The sequence below is a fragment of the Kryptolebias marmoratus genome, linkage group LG2 (genome assembly GCF_001649575.2).
Source record: "Kryptolebias marmoratus isolate JLee-2015 linkage group LG2, ASM164957v2, whole genome shotgun sequence".
In the NCBI taxonomy this organism is placed as follows: Eukaryota; Metazoa; Chordata; class Actinopteri; order Cyprinodontiformes; family Rivulidae; genus Kryptolebias; species Kryptolebias marmoratus.
The window spans coordinates 28319899-28333233 of record NC_051431.1 but is presented as its reverse complement, the minus strand read 5'-3'; the positions used below and the strand labels follow the sequence as shown (position 1 = coordinate 28333233).

At 40.8% G+C, this 13335-nt stretch overlaps 1 protein-coding gene across 3 annotated transcripts in view; it reads right to left on the bottom strand.

Moving 5' to 3' along the window:
* The window catches only part of nlrx1 (NLR family member X1), a 36265-nt gene that overhangs the window by 17555 nt on the left and 5375 nt on the right, over positions 1-13335 (bottom strand). For all 3 annotated transcript variants that reach the window (XM_017436557.3, XM_017436556.3, XM_017436558.3), the window contains 5 exons: positions 12665-12716; positions 11110-11222; positions 7735-8131; positions 6363-6594; positions 1900-3067 (listed from right to left, as the gene is read on the bottom strand). In XM_017436557.3, the coding sequence (XP_017292046.1) occupies positions 1900-3067; positions 6363-6594; positions 7735-8131; positions 11110-11222; positions 12665-12681 (1927 nt within the window). In that variant the 5' untranslated portion in view covers positions 12682-12716. The remainder of the gene's footprint in view (positions 1-1899; positions 3068-6362; positions 6595-7734; positions 8132-11109; positions 11223-12664; positions 12717-13335) is intronic.

Sequence of the window (13335 nt, the reverse complement as noted above, 5' to 3'; positions counted from 1 at the left end):
CCAGAGGCTGGAGGCGCTACCAGGAGACAGGCCAGTACACCAGGAGACATGGAGGAGGCTGTAGGAGGACAACAACCCAGCAGCAGGACCCCTACCTCCGCCTTTGTGCAAGGAGGAACAGGAGGAGCACTGCCAGAGCCCTGCAAAATGATCTCCAACAGGCCACAAATGTGCATATGTGTCTGCACAAACGGTTAAAAAACGACTCCATGAGGATGGTATGAGGGCCCAACGTCCATAGATGGGGGTTGTGCTCACAGCCCAACACCGTGCAGGACGCTTGGCATTTGCCAGAAAACACCAGGATTGGCCAATTCGCCACTGACGCCCTGTGCTCTTCACATATGAAAGCAGGTTCATGCTGAGCACATGTGACAGATGTGACGGAGTCTGGAGACGCAGTGGCGAGCGATCTGCTGCCTGCAATGTCCCTCAGCATGACCGGTTTGGCAGTGGATCAGTAATGGTGTGGGGTGGCATTTCTTTGGAGGGCCGCACAGCCCTCCATGTGCTCGCCAGAGGTAGCATGACTGCCATTAGGTACCAAGATGAGATCCTCAGACCCCTTGTGAGACGATATGCTGGTGCAGTTGGCCCTGGGTTCCTCCTCGTGCAGGACAATGCTAGAACTCATGTGGCTGGAGTGTGTCAGCAGTTCCTGCAAGATGAAGGCATTGAAGCTATGGACTGGCCCGCTCGTTCCCCAGACCTGAATCCGATTGAGCATCTGGGACATCATGTCTCGCGCCATCCACCAACGTCACGTTGCACCACAGACTGTCCAGGAGTTGGTGGATGCTTTAGTCCAGGTCTGGGAGGAGATCCCTCAGGAGACTATCCGCCACCTCATCAGGAGCATGCCCAGGCGTTGTAGGGAGCTCATGTTTTAAGGACATTACATCAAAGTTGGATCAGCTTGTAGTGTATTTTTCCACTTAATTTTGTGCGTGACTCCAAACCCAGGCCTCCATTGGTTAATAAATTTGATTTCCATTGATGGTTGTTGTGATTTTGTTGTCAGCACATTCAACGTTGTACAGAACACAGTATTTAATGAGAATATTTCATTCATTCAGATCTAGGATTTATAATTTGAGTGTTCCCTTTATTTTTCTGAGCAGTGTATATAAAAGGTTACCTATGGTACACAATCTCTGCAAACCTGTAAGGTTTTAAAAATATATAATTGGTTTAAATTCCCATTGAACATTTAAAAATGTGTTTTACTGTATTTGTAGTTATAAGAACTCCTTGAGCACTATTTCAGAAAACATCTTAATCGTCTGAAAGCTTGTGACCTCTTCATAAATAAAGTCACACATTAAGATGCAGAATATAATGGTCTGTAAACTGTTTTAACCATATTTCTGTATAAAACTGAACAGAGATAAAATAATATACAAAAGATGTTTAGGTGGTAAGTGTTATAATACTCAGTGTGAGTGCTGTGGTAGGGGTTTTCCCAAAGGAACATACTGAGCAATGTCCCTTTAGCTGTCAATGTTTACATTATTCTGACTGATTACGGCTGTGCTTTTCATTTTAAACAAACCCCATATCATATGCAGACTAATGTTAAAATGCACATATATCCCTAGATGTCCCTTTTCCTAAACTACACTGCTGCTTTCATAATCTTCAGAAGATGATTCATCAAACATCTGACAATTCTAATTTTTGGTTTTATGATTTCTGAATGAATTAGTGTCACACAGAACCTCTTAGCTTGTCTCTAAATGGCACTGGACACAAGACTAGACTGAGCTCAGTTTAACATTATTCTGTGTTATCTACAAAAGTGTCACATACACAATTAAGATGCAGGATGTAGATGAAAACGTTAGCTTGTGAATATTTTCATACACATGGATATAAATCATAATGACAGCAATATGTTACCTCTGACCAGGTACTTCCGAAGGGCCTGTGTGATCTGGGCAACTGTTGTGCTCTGAATGTTGCAGTCTAGTTGCTGGAGAAGCACACGATTCCCATAATGTAACAGTCCACCCATGAAGATGGGATAAAGCTCAAAAGGCTTGCTGTCATCATACTGCTTCGGCTGTGGGCCATGGACTCCCAGAAGGCTTTGCTCCACTTGATCCAGGACATCTTCATTATAGCTGTCTTCTGAGCGGAACATCTCAGCTGCCATGGTTCTGGCAATTCTTCCTTTGTTCTGACTTTCTAATTTCTTGTAAAGCTTTGGAAAAAGTTTCAGTAGGTTGAAGAAAGCAAAGAGCCGGAGGGGGATGAATTTAGAGAAGATGTTGACGAGGGCATTGACATCCTCACTGGCCTGACCAATGACCACTGACACTTGACTGGTTAGCTTCTCCAAAGCGGATTTATTTTCTCCTAAAACTACATAGAGAGCTGCGAGGTACTCCTGCATAGCTGGGACAGCAAACACATAGCGCCTCTCATCATGCTCACTGAGTTCTTTCGGTAAATACTTTTTACTCTCTACACAAGGAGCCAAAAAAAAGTCCAGCACATCGGTCTGGAACATGGCCTGCTGACGAAGCTCCTCATCCGTCTTGGTCTTCCCACCTATCCACTGTTCCAGATCCCTTTCTGAGAAGGATGTGTGTTTGTGCATCACACCGTCAAACGCAAGTTTACCAACTGTACGGACAACATACATCATCAGGGAAGTGTGGTGATCCTGAACGGATGCACCAGTCCCTGTTCTTGTGCCCAGCACCTCACCCCCAAAGTTCAACCTTAGAAAACTGGTATATATGCCTGTGAGTGTGCGAATGGGTGCCTGAGCACTGGTGAAATGAAGGAAGTGAAGGGTAGCACATGTGAGCCAGCAGTAAGAGGGAAGGAAACAAGCAGCAGCCAGCTGGCTCTCTCTCTGCAGGTTGAGGTAAAGCAGCTCTATCATCGCTTGGGCCTCTTGGTTGTGTGCAGCCTCTCCACTTTGCTGCAGCAGGCGGCTGGTGAAGTATGCACGCTGCCGGTCTGGGTCATTGAAGCCACAAATCTGAATGTAGCGATTCACATACTTGTGAGGGACCCAGTCCAGAGCAGACAGTCTGGTGGTAACCAAGATACTGGCCTGGCAAACAGAGCAGAGGATCCCATAATTATAAAACAAAAACTGTGATAATGACACAGCTTCAAATAAACAATTATTCACACATTATGACTTTGAATGCCAAGGAAAAACAAAACTTAGACTTAATAAACCTGACCTAATTTCTTTGTATTTGAACAAGAACATGGTACCTGAAGAACAAACCTTTGGAGACTGAACTAGGGTTAGGGCCTTGTCTACTCTGGGTCATGTGACCCCAGCAGAACAAATCCAATTGTCTACTCCCCCCTCTACGTACACAATAAAGTAGTAAACAATCTGTAAAGCCTAAAATTTGATGATCTTTAAAGATATAGTCTGATCATTTTTGAAGTGATAAGCTGTCAAGCAGTTGTTTATAATACCTTATACTAAGAAACTACCTCCAACCAAAACAGGTAAGTAAGTGAGAAAAGTAAAAAGCATACTTGCCAACATTTGGGAATGTCAATGTCAACATAGCGTGAATCGGGCACCACTGCACCCCCCCCAACCACACACACTCCAAGCTCAGATCAAAACTTGAGAGCCCTGATCTTAAGCAACTATGATATGTGTTTAATTCATATTAATTGATTAGAATTCAGGAAAATCATGTTGAATCTATGATGTTTGTGTGCATTTCTGGGAGTGGGTTTTTTGCATGTTTTAAAGACACGATCAGCTGGTGAATAGATAAGCTGTCTGGCAAAACTTTTTATATACAACTGTATATATGAGGGCAGACATACTTAAACACAGATAATGTAATACTTAAAATGTGAATGTGGGTGTATGTGTATGGTTGGGGGGTGGGGGGGTTTCACACTATGTTGTCCCACATTGACATTCCCAAATGTTGGCAAGTATGTGCTGCATGTGGCTGCTGCTGAAGCACAGCTACAGGCTGCCAGGCAAGGCCAGGGCCAAATGCGGGACTTGTGACTGTCCCGCACAGGGTGATGTGGAACAAGGGACAGGGGGGGCTAGATGTGGGACTGTGCCACCCAATGCGGGACGGTTGGGAAGTATGAAAAAGCGATAATTTAACCCTGAGCATGCTCCATGCTTTAGCTGTAAATTAAAAATACAGTCCTGCTCACCATTATTGGCACCCATGAAGTTTAAGTACATATAATGGAATATTTACTGAAGGAAATTCATCAAGTGAAACAACATTTTATTGCTGATAGCTTGTGCTTGATGCAAAACAGCAAATGATCAAAAACATTTAGAAAGATAAACATTATAAGGAAAACAAAGAAAAACATAATTTTTACCATGCCAATGGTATTGGCACCCTTTGCTGCAAATCAATATGAAAACCCAATTTGGCTCACCTGTTGCAAATCCCACATAAAGATCACTTGTGATGGACTGCCTCCACACATATGACATGAATTAACCAATGAAGGATCATGAAGATATTCACTCAGCTATGCAAATCATGAAGGGGTGCCAATAATGGTGAGCAGGACTGTAAAAGCTCACTGAAACTTCAAGCTCATAAGTCTTAACTTAATTTTGATGCATATATGCTAATATTATTGCAGTTCAAGCCACTTAACTGGCTAAAATATAGCCAACATTTTGAGGCACACTGATTTCAAAAATCATAATGGACATGTACCAACGGTACCAACGGTACATGTCCATTATATAACATGGGTGCCGGATTATGTTATAAAAAGGTGGAGTGAAATTCTCAGTGTAAACTTAGTTGACACATTGGGTTATGTAATGGGCTTTCATGTGACAGACCCCTGTTCATGTTTGTTATTTATTTATTTTTAAACAAACTATGGTGAAATGCCCAGATTTAAATAGTTCGTTCAGCTGCTTCTGTCTTCAGGGGTCGATACAGTGAGCAAACTCGCATGAACAGTTTGGCAAATGTTTTACATCAGATGCCGTTCCTGCCGCAACCTGGGCTTGAACCTGCAACTTTAGGATTACAAGACCACGGCACTGACCACCGAGCCACCACAGCCCCCAAAATGAGCCCCCAAAATGAGCCCCCAAAATGAGCCCCCAATGAATGAGCTCTGGATTCATGTCAATAAGATCAACAGAAAGAGATTTACACTCACCAGCCACATTATTAGGTACACCTTGCTAGTACCAGGTTGGACCCCCTCTGCCTTCAAGACTACCTTAATAATTCATGTCATTGATTCTACAAGTTGTTGGAAACATTCCTCAGAGATTCCAGCCCATGTAGACATGACAGCATCACACTGTTGCTACAGATTTTACAGCTGGAAGTCCACGATGCGAGTTCCCCCGTTCCACCACATCCCAAAGGGGCTTGATTGAATTGAGATCTGGTGACTGTGAAGGCCAATGGAGTTCAGAGTATTAAGACTCATCAGAACAGGCAATGTCTTTCCAATTTCTTATTGTCCATGTTTGGTGAGCCTGTGTGAACTGTGGCCTTAGTTTCCTGTTTTCAGCTGACAGGAGTGGCTCCTGGTTTGGTCTTCTGCTGCTGCAGATCATCTGCTTCAAGGTCAGACGTGTTGTGTGTTCAGAGATCATTTTCTGTGGACCTTTGTTTGTAATGAGTGGTTATTTGAGCTACTGTTGCCTTTCTGTCATCTCAAACCAGTCTGCCCATTCTCCTCTTACATTAACAAGGCTTTTTTTGTCCACACAAATGCCACTCACTGGATATTTTCTCTTTTTTTGGACCATTCTCTTTAAACCCTAGAGATTGTTGTGTGTAAAAATCCCATTAGATCAGCAGTTTCTGAAATACTCAGACCAGCCTATCTGGCACCAACAACCACCCAACATTCAAAGTCATTTAAATCCATTTTCTTCCCCGTTCTGATGCCCAATTTGAACTTCAGCAAGTCATCTTCACCTACAAGCCTAAAGGCACTGAGTTGCTGCCATGCAATTTGCTAATTAGCTATTTGTGTTAACAAGCAATTGAACAAGTGTACCTAATAAAGTAGCCAGTGAATGTATATTACTACTTTTTATATAATAGTATGGGTATATTGTGCTCCTGAACAGGATGATCTCAGTGTTATTACTCTGTTCTATCTGATTAGGAGCCAGAAAAACACTGCATATTCTTTGCAACAAAAATTGTCTTCAATGTGAAATTTTCCTTAATATCTTCCTGTTGATGTATCTTGTTAAAATAACTGAGAAAGTATTTATTCAAATGCAGAATACTGTATAAAATAATAAATAAAATCAGCAACATAGTGAAAAGCCAACCCAAAAGAGATTTATTACAGTTAAAGTACAAGGTGGAACACTACAGTACTCATGAATAATATCTTACCTCAGGCAGCAAATATTTCCTCAACAGGTTCACCACAACTACACCAGGAGGGAGAGGCTCATTAGGGTCACTGCAAAGCTCGGACGATCCAATCCGGAAGTCCAGTTGCATCTTCTCCATTCCATTAAAAAGGAACAGCACATCCTTGGCTTGGTCTCCATCTCCACTGAGCAAAGGGTGTTTCTTTAGATGGAGATACTTCCTGCCTACCAGATCCCTTAAAGAAGAGGCCCTGTTTGGGAGATTATCAGTCACTTTCTTTATAAAACAACACTGTTTAGGTCAAAGTTACTAAAGGACTGCATGGCTTCTGTGCACATCTCAAACTGTACTGCCAACTAATCAGCTTCTCTTTGCTCTGGTTAAGTATCTAAAATATCTAAAATAGATGGCAACCAAATATCTAGAGAAAATTTAACCCATATTTATGTAGATTACAGCCATAGCTGCTGTGTGTATTCTGTGTGTGGTTTGTGTAGTCCGAATGTGGTCTGTATGTGCTCTCTGTGTGTTCTGTAAATGGTAAATGGACTCTACCAACCAGGTAACTCAAGGTGCTTTACAACACAATCTGTGCCCTCATTTACCCATCCACACACATTCATACAGAACTCTACTACTTCTCTACAAAGCTAACATGAATAAATCATTCTACAAGGTCTAAGCAGTGTTTTAGATCATATTCATACACCGATGGGACACATTAGAGGCAACAAGGGGTTTAATGATTTGCCCACTTCGACATGAAACTGCATACTGCCAGAAATTAAAACTCTGACTCCCTCATTGGGGGACGACTGCTCTAACCACTGAGCCACAGCCACGATGTTCTGTCTGTGTACTTTGTGTGTTATTTGTGCATTGTCTGTGTGTGTTCTGTGAGTGTGTTTTTTGTGTGATCTCTATGTTGCAAGAATCATTATATCTGCAGAGAGAAACCATTGGCTGTTATTCCTTTTTAGACAAACTCACCACTCCTCGTCACATCTCCAGAGCAGGAAGCATCAAGTGATTCTGGTTCTGATTTGTGAATCAGTCCCTTTTTGAGAGTCAGAAGCGTCAGAGTATTGGCAAATAAGACACAATATTTGTCTTTAAAAACAAGGGTGATATATTCTCAGGTCAAATGCATAAATTCAGAACTTTACCATAACAACTCCCAATGCTGTTCTTTGAAATCTAAGAACCACAAAAACATCTTATCTAACTCTAATTTAAGAGCAAGTAGTTTCGGAGATACTACATAAAATTATACATCATAAACAAATAGTAGTTAAATAAAAATCAAAGTTAATATATAAGTAAAGGAGAAAACCAATAAAACCTGTAATTTCTGGTTTGTCACCCTGTAGAAAAAAGAAAGATGTCTTACTTCGTTAGCTGGCTGAGATCTTCACAGGAGAAAGGTAGCAGAAGTTTGAAGCGACTCAGTGTGGTCCCTGTACACCAGTCCAGGACCAGCTTTCGGACCATTGTACTCTTTCCAGTTCCCACAGCTCCATACATCAACACGTTGGGACCTCGACCTTCACTCCATCCATCAGTTGGTTCAAAAAGCTGTTCCACGGTCAAAGATGGACCAGGGACGGTCAGAGTTTGATAAGGTGATCTGAGCGGTCCAGCTCTTTCCTCATATTTTCTTTCCAGAATAAGTGGATCCACATGCATGGTCTCTGGACTAAAGACATCTCCAAACTGTTTCTCCTCCTTAGGAAGGTGGCTGAACCAAAGGAAGAGCTTCTTCTTGTGAATCTCTGTGGGGTCTGCACCTAAAAGTACAATGCAAACATAAAACAGACAAGAAAACTAAAGAGAAACAAGGATCTTTGTCTTTTTACATCCCAGAAGAAGGCTTCATTAACAAAAAGACTGATTATGTTCCCCATTGTAAAAAAAATGAATATGCCTGAGCAGTTTGAATAAAACTACTAGCTTCTTCTATTTTCATCTGTTTGCTGAATGGAGCCAGTCCTATACAGTGACAGTAAAAAGTACATTCTATTTATCGAGACATAATATCAATAATTGAAAAACCTATTTGTTCCTTCTCAGGTTTTAAAACAAGACCAGTCCAACTTCACATGAACAACAAAACATATCAGACGGTGGCTTTACTTATTCAACAAAAAAAGACAAAAAAATACAGAATAACTGTTGCTTCTGAAAAAATAAACATAGTAAGTAAAAGTTTTGGGTAATAATATGATTAAAGCTATTACATCACTGGGCTGTCGCTGTTAGAGACTCATGCAATAATGACAAATGTCCAGACTTTGACTGTAATTTTCCCAAAAAATGTACAGTTAAAATCAGAGATGCACCTATCCGATATTAATATCTGCATCGGTCCCGATATTGAAAAGATTCTAGATCTGGGTATAGGTGACAATGTGACCGATCCATAAGGGCAGATCTTCTTAGTCTAATTCTATGCTTTGTGCTCTGAGCGACATCATGCACCAGTGAACTTGCAGCACAGATTGTTTTTAAAAATGGAGCGAGCGAAAGGATCAGCCGTCTGGAACCATTTCACACTACCTCAGCCAACACATTCTACAGCTACGTGCAATACGTGCGCAGCGGCTGTTCCAAGGGGTGGCACCAGCTATAACACAACCAACTTAATCAAGCATCTCCAGAGATTTCACCGTAAAAAGCACACTGAGTTTGTTAAACGGAATCAACAAAAAGGAGGCGGCATGAAGCAGCTAACTTCGAAGGAAATGAAAAAAATGACTGAAAGGATACTGAACTTCATTGTCATGGATTGCCAGCCGATCTCCATTGTTGGGGATAAGGGATTCCGGCTGCTAATTAACCACCTGGAGCCACGCTACGACATGGTAAACTGAAAATATTTGTCGAAGCTTGGGACATCTGCTTGATCAGGTCACTGACACAAAACTTGACAAGTAGAGACTATATCTGATTTTTTTTAACTAAACTAGCTAGTGAAGTTTTTGTTTTAAGTTGCATTTATAATGGATGTAAATCCATCCATCCATTTTCTTTACCCGCTTCTCCATTTCGGGTCACAGGGGGCTGGTGCCTATCCCAAGCAGTCACTATGCGAGACAGGTCGCAAGTCCATCGCAGGGCCACATAGAGACAAACGAGACAAACAACCATTCACACGCTCACTCACACCTAGGGACAATTTAAGAGTGTAGGGTCATAAGGCAGATTTAAGGAGTACGGAAACCTTGGATAACTATAGATTGAGAGGGTGGTGCCCCGTAACATTATAATTTAGGAATTATTAATAATTCAAACGTCTCCATCTCAAAATAAAATATACCCTTTTCCCTACAAGAGTTACCATTTAACCTAACATGCATGTTTTTAGTCTGTGGTAGCACTCAGAGTAAACCTACATGCACACAGGGAGGACATGCAAACTCCACCCAAAAAGGTCCCAGGCCAGGATGCGTTCCTGCAATCTTCTTGCTGGAAGGCAACAGCTCTAACCACTACGCCGCTGTGCCACTCTTAATAATAGATGTTTAATTTCTATTTGCACATTTGCACTAAACCATTGGAAAGAGCTAATTACTGTTTATTTTTAAATATCTGCCAACCAAGCTATGTGAAGCTATTTTTTCCTCTTATTTCAGTTCCTTTATTTTACATTATATTTAGAATTCCTGAACCATTTGAAAGAAGGTTTGACTGAAGTTGCCAACCTATTGTTTTTGTCAGTTTCTTTTTTTTCTATTATTTATTTTACATTGGATGTTATACTCATAATTGCACTGACTGAATAAATTAAAGTTGAGTTGTTTTTACATGTTTGACCAAGCTTGTGAAACTATTGGTGTGTTTAAATGTTTTTAATAAATTTGTAATTCAGTACATTTATGTCTGTGTTTAAAAAACTAATGTTTTAAGTCAATTCAGCACTGCTTTTTGGTATCAGATCGGTATCGGTTTTCAACTTGACAGCAAGGTTGGGCGATATGTAAATTTTTTTCAACCGATATTCGTCAGTCCAACAAATGACGATGGCCGATATATTCGCGCAGGTGACGTCTGGACTTTTTTTGTCATCTCAAATGGCACGAAAATATCTGTGCGTACCGGCAACAAGCACACCTTCGGAACATGTCTTTAGCACCGCCAGTAATATCGTTAACAACCTGCGGAGTAGGGGGTGTGAAGGCAAAAAAATAAAAAAAATCGCTCATCGACCATCCAATGGCTCAGCCTATCGTCGATGGTCAATAAATCGCCCCACCTTACTTGATGGTAAGTTTTGTGGCATGAGATCTCATTACATCCTTGCTGTTTGCACTTAAAATAAAATGTGTATTGAAGTTTATATAAAAACAAAAATGTCCTGTAACCGGTCAGCCATGATGCAGAGCTTCCTTTCATCTTCACAGCAGGTTTCCTCCCTGAGCTCTCCTAATGACACCTGTGTTGTTGTTTGACAGGTGGATCACCCTAATCAAACTCCCCACCTGCCACTGTCCCCAGAGAAGGCCATGATGGCACTGGGCTGAGAACTTGACATCATTCGGGGCTCGTCTCACCAGATAAGCACATAACATGTAGTCTCCAACATAGCTCAGTGAGATACTAGCTAAAGCAGTTTACTGCTACTGTACTATCGAGTTGTTGGCATGTGGGTGGTGTTATGGATCTGCGGAAATGTTTAGATTGCTGGTCAGAATATCATTTATGCAAAGGCAGGTGTTTGTCCTCATCATTGTCAAAGGACAGTACAGATTCAAAAAGAGTTGGATACCTGGATCTGAAGAGATGAAGCTGAAGGTTTTGCTCTGAAAGCCAGTGGCTGAGTAGTGAGACAGTTCCACTCTGGTCTTCCTCCTCCATACTGTGTGCAGGTGATGGAGATGTCTGAAAAACACAATGAATCATGTTGTTTGATTCAGTTGGGAGTGATAACATCAAGTTCAAGGTCAATTTAGGGTTCTGAAGTTAAGCCTAGCATAGGTGCCATTTTTGATGTGCTACTTTAGCAGACTCCAACTTTTTTTTTAAAAAGTAGCTGTGAATTATCAGCATAAAATGGTAAAAAACAGGTAAAATCTAACCTAGACCTTATGAAGGAGAGGTTCCAGTGAAAGTGTATAGAGCATCACACACAGAACATAGCATTGTTGAAGAACTATGTACCTTAAAAGGAGCATACATGCTACCATTAATCTTCAGCACACTTTTAGTGCCGCTGTACAATACATGGATCTTGGCAATATAACCAGCACTAAACCCAAACCTCTACAACAATATCATTAAATATCATGAACATTTTGTTGAGCAGCAGGGTGAAAGCTTTCTTTCAGTCTGTCACTCAGCAGTTACATTTTTTTGATGATTGTTTCTGATTTTGATAAAATTTTCAGTGAATGGTGGGGTTGTCACAAGAAACTATTAAATTTTGGTGGTTATCCAGATCACGATCCAAATTGATGATTTTTTTAATGATGCTTTAGCCTTGGCAGAGGTTTGGCCTATGTGAGTACTTCTAGTTAACATGTTTTTTTTTTTTCTTCCAATAGAAACCACATCTGGACCAGTCATTCTGTGTTAGTCTGTGTCTGTTTACTGTCTCCTTTAACCCCAGCTGGTCGAGGCAGATGGCTGCCCATCCTGAGTCTGGTTCTGCTGGAGGGTTCTTCTTGTTAAAAAAAAACAAGCCAACATGCTGCTCAGGATGGGAGACCATGACGAATTGAGGACTTGACCCAATCTGCTGGCTTTCTTAGATGCATAACATTGATTAGTTTTTATTTTATAATGCATGTGAATGTTTTTTGTACAGTGCCCTGAGATGACTTTTGTCGTGAGTTGGTGCGCTATATATATACACATATAAACAAAATTGAATAGAATTAAATGTTTATAAAAAAAAAAAAAACTCTTCAACAGCTCACAGGCCAGATAGGACAGGTAACAAGCTGGATATAACCCATGGTTTGTATAATTAGAATAATAGATTAGGATTATCATGTTCTGAATGTCGGAGAACTTTTACCAGTAATATCCAGTCATCACCAAAACCTGGTTGCATTTACCTACAAACAGAAGTGAGACAAACACTAACAGGAACAGATACCAAACCAAAGCAACTGTAATGGGAAAAAAAATCTGTTTCAGTGATTCTTGCTGCATGTGACCACCATAATTTAGTTTAGTTAGGAACGCCTTTATTCTTATCCTTATGTATGTATGTGTTATCTGGTCCTTTTGTTTCCCCCTGACCCCTCCTGACTGTATGGAAATTTACCAGGATTTGTTTGAGCTACCCTATTAAAGCAAGATAAAAGTTTGTCACTAACCTGTGTAGTAAGCTCATCCTTCTCTTGTCCTGGTCCCTTCTGTCAGAAAGTCCTGTGAACAGTCAGAATATAAAAAGAAATATGAGATGGAAGAAACAGGTCTCTCTTTAAAAGAAGTCCTCGTGTCTCAATGAGACTGCCTGTTTAAATAAAGGTTAAAAAAAAAAGAACTTTCAAATGTGTGTGCACACGCATGAGGAACTGAGGTGAAAAGGCCAATCCATGCATCCAGAAATGACTGCAAGAAGATGTGACAACCCAAGCAACCAGTCAGATCACTTCAGCAAACTCTTCTGCATCAAAACACATTAGGACAAATGAGATGTTATTTTTTTGAAGCCTGTGTGGTTTTAGGAGTGAAACAAGATATTCCACTGTCAAAAATAAATGCGTCAGCTCCCTTTGGGTAAAGCGTTACTATAATAACCCAAGTTCAAGCCGATTAGATCCATGTTGAAACGGCATAATGAAAGCTGAAGAAGTTTGGGTGAAAAGTCAACAAAACAGATAAGATGCTAGCTTATGATCATCATCAGCTGCAGCAGTATTGACATCAACAGTGAGACATGTAGGACACGATTACTATAATTTTACATAACATTTAAAGCAATAGTTAGAAAATATAGTGTGCATTTTAAGTTTATATGTGAGGCACTTTCTTTTGCAAAAGG